Raw genomic sequence first — 16,394 nt, 5'->3', positions numbered from 1 at the left:
AAGCCTCAAGGTGTAAGCAAGCATGTATTATATGATCCAACAAGTGATAACATGTTGTACGAGCCCGAAAGAAACATGTGTAATACGATGAGCAGATTTCACTAGCAGGCCCATTATAGGTAACTACGTTAAACCCTCTCTCGTATCATTTATCGTATCATCATTATCCGTTATCCCATCTCCATAAAATGATAGAATCGCTCGTACCATCCTGCTGCTATATTAACCGAGAAGTACATTTATAAAAAAGTAACATTAAAAGTGTAAAAAATTATAATAGAATACCATTGAAAATAGTATAAAAAAGGATATGATCATTAAGGATAATTAAAACAATTTAATTAGAGTAAACAAAAATTAATTTATTAAATTTGTTGGTAGAAAAATATATTTAGAAATATCTATTCAGTTCAACAACTAAGATTTTTTCTGATATAGTACTATAAGAGAAATCTAACAATTTTACCATATCTTTATCACTGTAGTTTCCAAACTGCCACATTTTAAAATTCTTTTCTAAAATATTATAACTATTAAATAAAATAACTATAATACCTTTAGCCAAAAACTAAACAAAAATATTTATTATTTTATTCATTATCTTTCTCTTTCATCTCACTTTTGCCTTTTTTTTTATTCTCAACACTTTTTGTTTTTTCACTTTTTCTTTTCTTTCTCTACTTCTTTACCTTCTTTTTTTAATTACAACTACATTAATTTTTTTCAGGAAATTTATATATAACAGTGGACAAGTTTAAATTTTATATATAGACAATTGTAGAAAAAATAAATTTAGTTCACAGTCTAAAAATACACAATGTTGAAGTTTTTAGTAGACAACATTAAAATTTTAGTAGACATGTTTCTCCTACCGAAATCTATGAATATTTTTTTAGTGGTAGACAAGTTTAGACCATATATATATAAACAATTGCAGCAGAAAATAAATTTTGTCCACCAATATAGAAATGCACAACAATGAAACTTTTGGTGGACAATGAGTTTTTCAGTGGACAATTTTAATACTCTTACATATAAAACAAATCATATGAGCTCTCCCAAATTGTATTAACAGACAAAATTTTTTTTTTTTTAAAGTTGTCCATGAAGTTTATCATTTAGCTATTTGTCTTTTTGTACTTTGGTTCTTCTTTTTATCCACAATAAATGTTGTATCATGTGTCTGCTATAAAAGAACAATATTATTTATATATATTTTTCCAAATTCATGCTCATAAACTAAAGGTTATTTTTGACTTTTCAACTACACATTGTGGTAGAACGTGAAAGGTGTTTTACAATGTGGTAGAATGGAAAAGTTTTGAGTTCAATATGGTAGTCTTGACTAAATTCCCTAAAAATAATCAGATTTTCTACAGATTTTTTTTTTGCAACAACCTCTGCAGCAATAATCCGATTTGTATTCAAATTTTCAAACGTTACTCACATGTTACTCACATTTGCTTGCATTATGGATTTTATTTATCATTTGTTTCAAATTCAGTTAGTAGGATTTCTTTTAAATTTATCCAATATATAAGGATATAGTTTCCATTTACGTTTAATAATAAATAAAGAGTAATGTTGAAAGTAATAAATAAAATTTAACTTCAAAGTAAATTTTCATTTACATGTTGTATATATACACAAATTATTGCTATTAGAAATTTAAATTATTACAATCAACACTAAAACAATGAACTCATTTTAAAGTTAAAAAACAGTTTTAAAATATGCATATATAACTTGCAAATTACAAAAAACTATGAATAACAAAATAACAAAAAAATATATTTTAATTTACTTTAAATAAAATGTTTAGTTCACGGTGAACCGTGGGTTAGTATTTAGTAACAGAGTAAACAGACTGTTTCCTTAGAGCAAGTTCATTGGTCATTTAACGATGAGTGTCTTTTAAAAAAAAGTGAGGAGAGAAATCTTGTGTCTTAGAATAGACATATTATGATCTGTTATTACGTGATTGCTCAATTAAATGAGATAATCGTATTTCATTAAAATATTAATAAAATTAATATAAGATCTCAATTTTTATGGGTTTAGTGATAGGAAAGCCCTGATATATAAATTATTACAGACCTGTCTGTCCTGTGTATATCGAAACAATAAAATTTATCATCAAATACATTTTCGTCATTTTAAAATATCAAAAATTAGTTCTCTATTTCTCATAAACTAAAAACTGTCTCACCTAGTTAACTTCTTAAAATGAACCATCCACCCAAATTCTCCTTAATGATTATGCATCATAGTTACATAATCACTTTGCCTTATCCCCACCACTTCCACATTGTGTATATGGAATAGTGAGGACCATCTATGCAACAATATTAGATATTTAGATTTCAAATTTTGAAAAAATGTATTTTGGCAAGCAGGTGAAATTTATATCTTCAATATATTTCTAAAATAAATTTTAGTGAACAAATATCATAGATATATAACAAATCCAAAAACTTCTTAGAATGTGGAATGATTTATAGATGGCCTAATTCATTCTACGGAATGTTAAAGTTGTAATTTTTAATAGTTTGTGTTAGTATTATCGTTATTTCATTTCCTAGAATTCAAACTGGATAATAAATATATATATATATATATATATATATATATTTATTATCCAGTTTGAATTCTAGGAAAAGAAAAAACATGCATGTGTTAAATGGATTGGATAGTGTAAGCGCAAATGCTTTAAATGAATATCTAATAATTAATATTATACAATTATTTAAAAAAATTAACGTGTATAATCGTTGTGATAATCACTTAAACTTATTTTTTGTTAACTACACAATTAGATTAAAATAAAATAATCCCATGATTTCTCAATTTAGAGGAGAAGAGTTTATAACAACAACATTTTAATATGATTCTATATTAAGCTAGACAAATACAATAAGTCAATAACCCTACAATTTATATAAAAAGCTTAATTAAATGAAATTTTCACAATTACAATCTCAAAAATTCGGACGCTAAAGCCCAGAGAAGACTCAATATCATATTGAAATGTTTTCTTTTATAAAACCCGTTTTGAAATCCGCTTTTAGTGATTCCCAATCAGAGACTATCATCATTATTAACTAATCTAGTTGCCCAAATAAACATAAAAAAAAAAATTATTTTAAAGATTTATATTGTAGCTTCACTGTAACATTTGAAGTTAAAACAGGAGAGATAATCATTTTTCCTTTTGACTTTATTTGTCGGTGTGTGTGGACATTAGACAGAAAGCATTAGGAAACGAGCACGTGAACTCTCTTTTTTTGTGTTATCTTTACTTTTTGACATGTGGATTTTACTGGATATATTTCTGAATCTTCACTACCACTAACCACGTACGAGCAAGTCGCCGCCGTGACGACAACGGTCTATTTTTTTTCAAGAATATATTTACTCACACCCCTAAGGACTCACAACGTTGTCTTTTCGGTTTGACCCGTTAAATGAACTAGAGTTTAGAGCTAGTAAAGACGGATTAGTCGAATTACACCACCTACTTCATTAAACAATAATATGGTGTATGTTTGAGGAAATAGTTACTATAATCATGTCAAAGTCAAACTAATTCAGTGATACGATAAACTAAGAAAGTTGCACGTCTGAACGAGAAGAAAAAAATAATGGTTTAATAATTTAATATGAATATATCACTAAAGTAAATATATGCATATTATATGGTTTTTTCCTCTTTAAGCTGACGAGTGTTTCTGTTATTTTAAACCTCCAAAAGACCAAAAGTGATTAACTGGTGGGGTTTTTGTAAATTGATCTGGTTAAGAGTTGATATAGAAAAAGTGTGTTTTTATTTTTATTTACTGGTTGCAATCAGACCTGTGTACAACAGTTGCAAACTGAAGCTATACATTGCACCTACGGTCGAAATGTGAAGTACGAGTAAAAAGAATAGTAATAATTAGTCACATCAAAAATCACAACACCAAAATGTTGGTTTTCAAAAATAAATAGAGGGGATTCTAATTTTTCAGTTTAGTTCCAAAAAGTAATTGTTTATATAACTTGACAGTGCTGGAATATTAGTTCAAAAAAGTTAAATAGTCTTATTTTTTTGTTTATAACTTGAAAAGAAATATGTTTTAAATCGAAGATATATACACATGTTAAGCAAATCATGCATATAACTCATGGACATCACTACACTCTACACGACGTCAAAAGGATATTTATGTCTTGTACACTCTTTAAATTATCTACATATTGATTGTAACTTTCAAAATAACAAGTGATTCCAAACACAAAGTTAATGACTACACGCTTATAACGTTTTTGTTGTTCGTTACTCGCTTTATATATAGCGCTACCTTGCACCGCCAAAACAAATATATCTCACACACATGGACTTGGTTTGATGAGAAATCTTGTTACGGAAAATGCATTTAATTGGCTAACGTCACCATCGATCGTTGGGAAGTACTTGAGCTAGGTAATATAGACGTTGACTATATCATATGAACTTAGCTGGTGTTACTAAATATAAAATCCATATAGATATTCTGTTTTCATCAAAATCTACAAGTTCCATCCCTTATGATGATGGTGTAGCTCATCATTTGCGAGAGAGACTCGACTTACCCTTATGAGTATGACCGTCCAATATTGGTGAGACTTGAGAGAACTCAACTTGTGAAAAAGTAAGTACTCTTAATCAAATTCATGTCCGTTAATTTAAGGATACTAAAAAGGATGATTAAGTAACAAAATAAACAAAACATTCGAGTAATTACTGAAACATTAAGTTAAAAAAAACTTATAAAACGGAGCCAATTTAACGACGTTAGATGGCGTCACTGGTGGCGGGCCCAACGGCTTTTTTTGCTTTTAAAAACATGAAACGTCCGCAAAACGACATAGTAACAGCGTCATCATCAGACCAATAACTTCTCCAACATATGTAAGTTTATGTTTTCTGCAGAAGCCGTTTTCAGACACAACAACACACTCTCTCTGTTTCTCTCTAGAAAGAGAGAGAGAAATACAAAATCAAACTTTTTTTTCTTCTTCTTTTGGCTACAAGAAGAACCTTGCGGCGCACACACACACACACACACACACAGAACACAAAATACAATCGTTGTTCAGCTTCTCTCTCTCTCTCTCTCTTCTTTCCCAAAAAAAAACCTGAACTCTCTCTCTCTCTCTTCTTTTTCTTTATCCTCTTCGTTCTTTCAAAAAACAGAGCAAAGAGATTGATCATCAATGGGGAAGAAAGACGAGAAAGTCGAAGCTGTTCTTCATTTGGTCAAGAAACAATCTCCTCCACTCACTTTCAAACAAGTACGTCTCTACTCAAATATTTCCAATAAACAAAACATATATGCATGTACGTACTTGTTCACAAACAAACAAACAAAAAGCTTCGAACGTTTCATAACAAGCAAAAGCTTCGAGCTTTTTTTTTTTTTTTACAGGAGAAGTTCTGTAACAGAGAGTGTGTTGAGAGATTCTTGAAGGTTAAAGGAGATAATGTGAAAAAAGCAGCGAAACATCTAATCTCATGTCTTTCTTGGAGACAAAACTTCGATCTTGGTATGTTTTGTATTAATAATGTTTGATTTTTAAAAACACACACACACACACTTTTCTTAAGGCTTTTGTGTTTTTTTTTTAATATATGTTAAAGAGCGATTGGGAGCAGAGGAGTTCTCGACGGAGCTTGGAGACGGTGTAGCTTACATCGCCGGTCACGACGGAGAGTCTAGACCCGTTATTGTAATTTTTTTTTTCATAACCAATCTTGATTTCATCTATAAATGACATTAATGGTAAGTTAAATGAGGTTGATTTTTACAGGTTTTCCGGTTTAAGCATGATTATCAGAAGCTTCGTACCCCAAAACAGTAAGATTTAGATGATTTATTAGAAGAAGAAAAAAACTAATCCAGTTTTATTGATTGATACTCTTCACAACGTAATGATGATGATTTTTTGTGGGGAAGGTTTACGCGTTTGGTGGCGTTCACGATGGATACTGCGATCTCAAGCATGACCAGAAACGCTGAACATAGCGTTGTTCTTCTCTTCGATGCAAGTAAGTTTTTGGTAATGCTAACTGTTTGATATTACCGTTTTGTACTTCATACTAGGCATGACCACGGCTATCACGATTACGGTTTGAAAATTTGTTTAACTTTAACTATAACCGTTTATTAAACAGTTAAACAGTTACGGTTATTTGTTAAACAGTTATGGTTTAACATGCGGTTAACGAACAATTTTGATACAATTAATATAATGTAACCATATATTTATATTAAAATTATAATTTTTAATCGTTTTATATGGTTATGTCTGGTTACGATTTAGATACGGTTCGGTTACGGTTCGAATTGCGGATAGAGTTTAGTTTTGATCATGCCTACTTGATACTCTTGATTTTGTCCTTGATAATCTTCCAAATTTCTTTGTACTAATCTGTAATTTACTTGCCGTATTTTTGGGTTTTTAGTTTTTGTTTTTTGGATTGAGTACGTTCGTTTATGTCGGGGACCGGACACTTGGACATGTATGTATGTATGTATATGCATTAAGTTGATGTTCCGATTCGTCTGTCTTCCAATTCATGTGTCAACGTCAATGCTTTTGTAATTACGGCTAATCGCAAATTATCTTCCCTATAGTTACTTTCTATTTTTCTAAGCAAATTTTTCTTTTTCCAACAAAATAAAATTGAAAGTTTTTATTTTATTTATAGGATTATCTATTTGTAGCTGATAAATACTACTTACAATTTGAAAAAAAAAAAAAAACACTATTCTGACTATGCAAGTACGTGTTTTCTCATGTTTTGTTATACTTACTTTGGTACTTTATTATTTAATGATTGGCTCTTTTTTAAAAAAAAATTGTATAATAACTTAGTTTACAAAAACCCAACTATATTTTTCAATGGATAATTAATATTCTTTCGCATCACGCTTCTAAAGATTTATGCTTTTTATTTCTCTGTACAAAGTTTTTTTTTCTTTTTTTATCCACCTTTTCTGATTTTCATTCTTTTGAAGGAACAAAATTAAGTACAATAATTTCTCTGCATCTTTAAATTTTGTTCAAGTTCGATTAGACTATTAATTATTAAGTCCCACACTTAGCTGTACAAAATCGATTAATATTCTCTTTCCTTTATAAAAAAACAGGCTTTTTCAGATCATCCTCTGCATTTGCAAATTTGCTTTTGGCGACTCTAAAAATCATCGCAGATTATTACCCATGCCGACTTTACAAAGCCTTTATCATCGATCCTCCCTCTTTTTTCTCTTACATTTGGAAGGTAAAGTCTCTTAAATACTAATAAACTCATTTAAGTTTCAAATTAATAATTCTCTAATTGTGATTAGCAAGCAAATGGATAAGCTCTTGTTGTTCGTACTCGTTTGTCAGGGTGTTCGTCCTTTTGTGGAACTCTCAACGGTCACGATGATAGTGTCGTCGCTAGACTACGACGAATCGCTAGATATCAGCCACGTGTCATCACATCCTAGATCAGTATCCTTAAGGTTCGATGCATCGTCGATCAAATCAACGGCCACGGTTGTTGGTTCAGCTTCTTCAAGATTCGCCTTCACCGTATCTCACAACTCTTTGAAGCCGTGGTACCTTTCCTTCACCGACACGTCACCTTACAACGCCGCCGCTCAAGTTTCTCCTCTCAGCAGCGCACGGTTGCTTTCTTTCACGTCTCCGGCGGCGCGTGGTGGTGGTATCAAAGACGCGAAACCAGCCGCATGCAGGAAGAGTCTGTTTTCATCAACCCCGTTGCCGGAAAAGACGAAGACGGATTCGTACAGGAAAACTCCTCGTCCGTCGTTTTTCCAGTCTCCGGCGATGTTCTTTCGCCGGGAGAACAATGTTTCCGGAGGAGGAGGGGAGAAGACACGTGAAGTGTTCGTACCGTATCTGAAGTTTTACCGGAGACCGTACGACGAGACGGCGTATAGGTCTAAGCTGAGAGGCCCACGTGGGTTTGTGTCAGTCGTGTCTTCGCACAGAAGATGTCGTCACGTGTCTCTATCTCAACGGTTTTAATTTCGAAAGGACGAGATTATAAAGTGAACTGAGTATATAACATCCATGATTTGATCGATCTGTTACGAGTACTCTTTTTCTTGACTGTTAGCATTTAGCAATTTTGTTTCCCTGATATATTAACCATTGAGCTTATGAAAGCAATTTATTTCAATCTTATAGTTATAATGTAGTAGTTGATACTTCGGAAGGATCATTAACTTTGTGGAGATAAAACCAAAAAAACAAACTTTGTGGAGATCAAATTATACTCCCAAGGATCATTAACTTCATGTAAAAATCTCTCAACTTTAGAAAAAAATGCGCACGTGCAACGTTTGTCATGAATTCCAAGTCAATTGTTCGAATTAAGACAGCGTGGTCGTTACGTTGAACAATTTATAGAACATTTTTAAATACTACTCCTATGTTCTTTTGTGAAAATTAACTACAAAAACATGAGGACTTCAGGTTACGCTCTTAGCTATGAACAGTTTGCACAACTAGATCGATTAACGAAACGGATTAATATTGATCGAATGAATGAAATGCTTTACAAGTGGTTGTATTTTCTCTCGTTTACAATTGTGTGTCCTCGCTCTCATCCCTATCAGTATGTATATATTTTCTCGTCCTTGACTCCGTTGCAGCTTGCTAGGATCTCTCGCGAAGATCTCGCCTCACTCGGTTCAATCCTCGCAACCACCCCGCGATCTTCTCTGTCGTTAGACCCATAATGCATTGCTTCCAACCTATCCTTGCGTATGGGCCTTACTTAGCAAATATGCTTAACTCCTCTTGTTAGGCCTAAATCGTTGCGCCTTGATAAAGCGGAAACCCAATACCAACATATATTTTTTTTTGCAACGTCGTTCTGAAGTTAAATGTACCACTTTGCCATTAATCAACGACTGATCTTGATGTTTAGTGTAAACAGTTAACAGTTTATATTGACATAACTTGGTGAAAACGTGATTGATCATAGATAAATGTTGAGTTTACACCGCTTTTTAGCTTCTTTATTTAGGACTTCGGAGTGGTATGTGTTTAAAAACTGTGGTAAACTGAACATTGATAAAAAAATAAATAATTCTGTGTGATCCACTATAAACTTGATATACGTTTCCACAACTTTTTATATACTACAAGCACACAAAATATGTGAAGATCGATCGAGATCCATATTGTTAGAGAAAAATAGACTAAATAGTTATATAAACACTTAACAGCGGTGAGAAGTAAATAAAACCAAGGGGAAAAATTTATTGACTTTGAACGATCCAAAAAAATGGATAGTGACGTAGAACTGTAGAAGAGTTCATAATAGCAAGCAAAACCCAAAAAACTAATAATATTTAAGTTAAAAAAAGAGACATAATCACGAAATCCAGAAAAGCAACTCTAGATTGAGACACTGTTAGGGATCCCTTTCCCAGTAAGCCCACCTTCTCTTGTGTAATCCGTAGTATTTGGTTATAACAGAATGTACGGTATGTTAACCGGTCCAGTCCTGTTCTTGAACCTCTTGTCATTGTTTCTCCTTATGATATTGTTCTCTATCAGCTCCAGTTCTTTCCCAAACCGTTTAAATGCCTCTAAAGCCTCATCATCACCCGTCCAATTCGGTGATTCTCTCTGCCCTAAGTAGACCTCATCCGTTGATTGCAGAGACAAGGTCTCTATGATTGAGATCCCAAGAAGAGTCTGTAACTGCGGCGTGATCGTCTTCAAGAACGCTACGTCAGTGTCTTCTGCCAGCTCAGTGTACTCAACGGTACCTGGCTCTGGCATAAACCGGCGGCTAACCGTAGGCCTGTTAGGGAGAAACCCGGCGTAAGGATACTGTCCAAAATTGACTGCTGCGTGAAGAGCAGAAGCGATCCAAATGATGATCGTGCAGGATTCGATGAGGTTGTCCCGGGTTTGCATTGATGGCCACCATGATTCGTGTTGTTTGTCGCCGTGGCCTTTGGTTCGGAGCTCGGTCCACCATGACTGGATCTCTATATCGGTTTGGACGGTTTTGTCATCCTTGTAATAGAATGAGCAGTACTCTGTGACCCATGTTTTGATCGCTGACCAAATCTCTAAACCATCAACCGCATAAGGGTAATCCTCGATCAAAAGCTTAACACCATTGTCGCTATTTGATCTTCCACGGCAACTCCTCTGCGGAAACAGAGCAATGTATGGTTACGTGTCCCGCAAGACTCTAGGTTTACTTGAGACTCAAGAATTTTGTAGAAAGAGACTTGATGTTTTACCTTTTGACGAGATCTTTGGGGAGAGCTTGATCGGTGAAAACCCAATTCTTGTAAATTGAAGAATACAGTTCCATGGCCTATCGACCCGGGAAGACCGTTATCTCCATAATCCCGTCTGAGTTTATGAGGACATGTCACGCCAATGCATTGATGTTCATCGTGTCACGGAAATGAGGATGTAGAAGCTTATAGATCGGATGGACCACACTGAGTAGCCTATTCGACGCTATTATAAACGGTTCAATCACCGCATGCGTCTGCAACCTGCAAAAACCATAAAAGAACCGGTTACTTCAACCGAAAATCAAATCTTTCTAGCTAGTCCACAATGTTGTCACCATTTATTTACAATGGCTTATAAGCCTTTGCAAGCTACCAAACCGATCCCTCTACTCCCGTCTCTGCTGGTGTAAAAACTTTGCTCACGGATCCAAGTGGTTCGCCTTGTGCGTGTGGAAGACTCAGCTCTATGGCGAGAGGCTTCAGTGTTCCGTCATCTTGAAGCAACAAAAGGGTTCGAGTTGCGTAGGTTTTAGTATTTGTTGAGTTTATCCGCATCAGGAAAGGCATTATTGCATCGTGGTGATCCAATATGTATAGCTTATTCTGTTCCAAAGCCTTTACACAACAACACAAAACCAACTGCAGTTAGCTACAAATGGCTATAAATCTGTTACTTGTCAAACAAGAAAACTATATTATACTTACTTCTTGGACATTGAGGCCGTTCATGTACGCTTCTATGTGTTCTCACGTATCGAGCTATCTTGATTTCCATACTTTGCAGAGTCCAGAGTGCTCTTTGGTGGTAACTCCTGCATTTTTGTAAATCCAAATTATTTAGTAATCAAGCAAGATCAATCAATGAATTTCAATTATTCCAAAGAAGAAGTTGAATTATCAGATTTAAACCTGGAGACGACTAATCACAACTGGATTAAGACCAGCCAGCATTTCCCTGGCAAACTCTTCATCGGTTCTCCTAGCCGACCTACTCTCTGTAACATACAGTCAAAATCTATAAAAAGTTTAGGTCTAATTTGACTATCTAATTGTTTATATCTTACCTTTGAGAATGTCAGGCAATGGAAACTTCAAGAACCGTTCTCCGTCATTACGAATGAGCTCTCTAAACATCTCCCATGGAATAATGTCACGGAGCTTAGAAATAGTGTGACCATTGGCAAGCTTAATACTACCGTCATAAAGGTGAAAAACATCTCCAAAAGAGTCAAACTCGTTGATGGTCTTGTTGCAAACAGAGGCGATCTCAGGGACGAGCACTTGAGTCACCGCTTTGAGTGCGTAAACGAGGATGTCAGAGAACTTCACATGGCTAAACCGCTCATCCCGTGGCACGTATATGTTTAGGTTGAGCAAAGCCACCCTGCTCTCGGACTTAGGGTCTGATCAAACAATGACGTATATGTCAAGTAACCATTGAGTTTTGCAATGTACATATGATTTCAAAAGTTTGATTGACTAACCGGATTTATTGGGTTGACGACCGGTTTTTCCACGACGGGGATAAGGAAGCTCAGGTGAACCACCGAGAACCGGACGGACCGAGTTAGGACCTTTCTCCGGAGCACCTAAGTCGTTGTAATAAGCGTAGTCGTAAACTCTGCTAGTAATTTGGTTAAAATACTAAAGAAAATTTCACAAATTGAATATAAAAAAACCGTAATGTACTTCCAGTTCCAGGTCAATTTGTGTTTTATACTATGACTTGCCCACTTATCCCAATTCGTTTTAGCGTGTTACCTTGTTAGAGAAGAAAACGCGGTCGGAACGGTAACGGTGACTCGGGTAGATCCAAGAATTGCATATGAAATGTATCGGACCGCCTTCGCCTTCCGGGAAGCCACGGAGAGTAAGAGACTTGAGGTAGAATTGGCTATGGTGGTGGTTCTTGATCACAAACGCAGCCGGTGGTCCCATTGACTCGTCCCAATCAAACGTGACTCCAAACGTGGTTTCCTCAGCGGTTACTGACGTTTTTATTTTTGTTATCCAATTCTCCAGATGTGCTGCTTTCCCAAGTCTACCTCTGTTCTCATTGGCTGATACATAATACCCAAAATATTATTTTATTTAAAGTAAACACACAGAAACTTAGGTTTATAAGAACAATGAAACACTAGAAACTTAGGTTTATAGTGACTACTAATCTTAGTTTATTCTCAAATTTGATTGATTTAAGAAAAAACAGAGTAATAAAAGATGAAAACTTTAGTGATGAAATCGAAAAAAATGGGAGGATAACTTTAAGAGGTGGATCTGAATGCAAAATGTAAACGGGTCGGGTAAAAGAACGAATGAATACCCGGGTCGGGTTGGAGAGAGCTGATAAGGTGAAGAGAGACGCGACGACCAAGAAGTTCATGGATTCAATCAAGAAGAGAAGCCATGACGTCTTTGAAATCAAGAAGGTTCTTCTTCATCACGACCACTTCACCTTCTATCTTCATCGTGAGGTTGAAGAAAAGGTGAAGAGAGAGACTTTAAGCTTAGGGTATGGTATGAAGATAATAGAGAGAGATGTGTGAGATTATAAGAATGTTCTTCTTTTTCGCATATTTCACAATGTTAATGTGATACGCTATTTATATTGAATCTTTAGACTGAACACCAAAGGGTTTTAGTTTTCTACAATAAATTATTCATCCAATTCCCGTAAAAGCATTTCCTCAAAACTACACCAAGTACAATGATTGACATTAATATCCACCTTGTTCATGAGACTAGTTTTTGTCTATATACGTCCATTTACTAGTTTTAGTCAAATGTATTTCAATTTGAATTAGCCTTTAGGATTTATTAATGAGACTATCTAGGTTCATTTACTAGTTTTAGTCAAATGTAATTATAGATGATCAAAACCAAGTAATGTAATTAAGATTATAAAGTTATTTTGGAGTATGTAATTTTTTGTTTCAATATATTAATATCTGGTCGGTTTACATGTTTTTCCCACTTAATTCAAATTTAATAAAAAACATAATACAAAAAATAAATTACAATAATCGTATGAATAAACCAGTCGTATATATCGTACACACTAAATAATCGTCTGAGAATCGATTATGTCTATGTAAAAATGTTACAACTTAGAACATACATCATCTGGAATAACAAATAGTGTTGTTTTGACATTTTTTTCTTTTTGTGTCTTTGCTATGCAGGTTTTTAAATTTAATATTAATTTATCAATATTATCTAAACCTGTAAATTAAAAAGAGAAAGTTATTTAGTTCTGTGTAAAATAAAATAAAAATGACATTCTTTATGAATGGTAGGAAATAATTTTTTGTTTTTTTTTTTGTTTTTGGAAAGTTGAATGTAGTCTTCTCATTAAGACACCGAGTTTTACAAGACAAATCGTTTATAAATTTTAAACATAATTAAAGTTTGTTTTGAATCAGCCTATACATGCATGAATATAGTTTTAGTCAAATGTATTTCAATTTCATTTATAATAGACGATCAAAACCAAGTAATGTAATTAAGATTATAAATTTATTTGGGAGTATGTAATTTTTGGTTTCAATATATTAATATCTGGTCTGTTTACATGTTTTTCCCCCATAATTCAAATTTAATAAAAACAAAATACTAAAAAATAAATTACAATAATCTTATGAATTAACCAGTCGTATATATCCTACACACTAAATAGCTAATGGTCTGAGAATCGATTATGTCTATGTAAAAATGTTACAACTTAAAACATACATCATCTGGAATGACATGATCCGTACGGTGCAGGTGCTGCAAATTAAATATCTTTAGCAATTTCCTCTCTCAAGTACAGTCATTACTATCTTTGCATATTGCTTATCTTCTTCACATAGACTCCATAAAACGATGTGGTTCTAGTCTTCTATACCTACTTCATAAAACGATGTGGTTATATGTAAAACATATATATGTGGTACATTTTAACAAAATTCCCTATAATAAACTTTATCTTATTATCAACAACATACATATTGATGTGGGTTTGTGTCAGTCGTGTCTTCGCACAGAAGATGTCGTCACGTGTCTTTATCTCAACGTTCTAGATTATAAATTGAACTGAGAGTATATAAGGTCATGTGAAAGCTTTATTCATGTTTAGTAGATTGGATTGAAGTTTATATGTGTGTATATAATTTGTGGTCACCTGGTTCTTTGCTTAAAAGTTCAAACATGGGCTGAGAGTGTGGAGATTGTTGGGGTTGGGGCTAGATTCGAGAGACGGATTGTGTCCAAGGAGAAGAATGCAAACCAGACACCTTGTTTTTGCAAATCCTGTTGATTCTTGTACACCTCTTAAGAACAAGGTTTTTTATTTATTTTACCCTTTTCTATTATGACCTATGACATTAGAATCAATGCGTTTAAGCTATTTGTGATGTTCAAAAAAGTAATGAGTTTAATCCTTGTTTAGCTGTCTGGAGTTGTTCTTATTGTGGAACGGGGCAACTGTAGGTTAACAGCAAACTGAATGTTTATTTTGTTAACTGTAGTTCAAAGCAATCCATCTTCTCTCGTTCTCCTCCACGATTTGCTTTCCAACTTTGCTTTTTTTTTTTTTTTTTGATCTCTGTTGTTAGGTGATTTTGTAAGATTAATTTTTATTTGTCTTCTTTGTGATGTTCTGTGTTGTGTAGGGTGTAACCGAAGACTGTCGTTGGCCATGGAAGATAAACATATCACAAGGAGCCAATCGAGATGTTGTTAACTGGTGGATTCGAGGAGGTTGCTTGCAGATCAAACTTAGTGGCCATGGTTCCATTTTTTCTCTCTATTTCTTTTTGGTGGTTGGCGTGTAAGCATTTATCTTGACTTAAGTGTGGCTATCATGGCTATGTTGCAGGTTGTACATGACGATGAGGTAGTGAAGTTGTGATGTGTGCAGGAGGAGTATTTGAGCTACGATTTGCTAAACTAGGTCTCAAAGAGGAAGCAAACGATGACCAAACCCTTGAAGACCTCTTCCTATAAAATTAAACTTGAGACTATCTGATCTCATTCTCTCTATCTCCTTCCGTCCTTTTTCTTGTTTGCAAATTCTCATCTTTTTCTGTTTTTGGCCATGGATTTTATTTAGGTGATATTATATTTCTATGGATGTTAATTTGATGAGATTCATGCCTTGAAGCCATTGAAAGTTGCCGCTGATCTCTTGGGCCTTGGCCAAGAAAGATGATTGACCTCCATTATATGATAGTTGCTACATTGAAAATTGTTCAATGTTTGTTTCTCTTACTCTGAATCAGAGAATGTTTTATTTTTCTTATGGATCATACAATGTTCCATCTGCTTTGTTTGACATGTCTCTTTCTAGTAGGTGCGTGTTGGCCTTCGAAGATACATACCACAAGGATCCAAGTGAAGAGGCCCTAGAAATTTCATGTCCGTGAATATAATTCCTTGTACTCAGAGCTGAAGTCAACAGTGCTCTTCTCCATCGAGACATGTATGTATGAAGCCAGAACTTAGGAGAGATTGTGTGTGCTATATGTTCACCACCTTCACCACCAAATTCTACTATAATAATTAACAAAATTATATTTTTTAATAAAGGATTCCAATTTAGCATATTTCAATGGATCCATACAATTTTAAAGTTTCTTAACAAGTTCTTATCTAACTTTTTCAAAATTTATAATAATTTAATTGTTAAACAACTTTTGCTAATGACCATTGATGGAGATGCCCTAACATCATTGATGATTGGATCTGTTACGAATACTCTTTTTCTAGACTGTTAGCCCTTAGCAGTTTTGTAATTACCGTGATATTAACGAAATAATAAGCTTATGAAACCTAGTTATTTCAATATTATAATGTACTATTTACTCCATTTTAAAATATATGATGTTTTGAGTAAAAAAACACGCAGATTAAAAAAATTTAACAATCATAAATAAGACTGCATAATATAAAGTATTAAACTAATCTAAAAGTTGCATAAAACCTAGAAAATATCTTATATTATAAAATAAAATAACTTCTTTAAAACATTCTATATTCTGAAACGAAGAAAGTAGTACATTTTATAGGTTAGGACATTGACGTTGATTCTGAAGAAGTATCATCAAC

General features: G+C 33.8%; 1 protein-coding gene and 1 pseudogene across 1 annotated transcript; one reads left to right on the top strand and one right to left on the bottom strand.

The window, feature by feature from the left end:
* The first annotated feature begins 4,891 nt into the window (after nucleotides 1-4,891).
* On the top strand, nucleotides 4,892-8,215 carry LOC104766138 (uncharacterized). The gene is made up of 7 exons (XM_010489963.2): nucleotides 4,892-5,313; nucleotides 5,448-5,565; nucleotides 5,660-5,748; nucleotides 5,830-5,876; nucleotides 5,976-6,067; nucleotides 7,173-7,306; nucleotides 7,417-8,215. Exons 1-7 carry the CDS (start codon nucleotides 5,236-5,238, stop codon nucleotides 8,059-8,061), a joined length of 1,203 nt encoding a protein of 400 aa, XP_010488265.2. The 5' UTR covers nucleotides 4,892-5,235; the 3' UTR covers nucleotides 8,062-8,215.
* Nucleotides 8,216-9,439: 1,224 nt separating this feature from the next.
* Nucleotides 9,440-12,848, bottom strand: LOC147920436 (linoleate 9S-lipoxygenase 5-like; annotated as a pseudogene).
* Between the last annotated feature and the right edge of the window lie 3,546 nt (nucleotides 12,849-16,394).

This window comes from Camelina sativa, chromosome 19 (genome assembly GCF_030686135.1).
Source record: "Camelina sativa cultivar CO46 ecotype springtype chromosome 19, ASM3068613v1".
NCBI lineage: Eukaryota > Viridiplantae > Streptophyta > Magnoliopsida > Brassicales > Brassicaceae > Camelina > Camelina sativa.
This window is presented reverse-complemented; position numbering and strand designations above follow the sequence as displayed.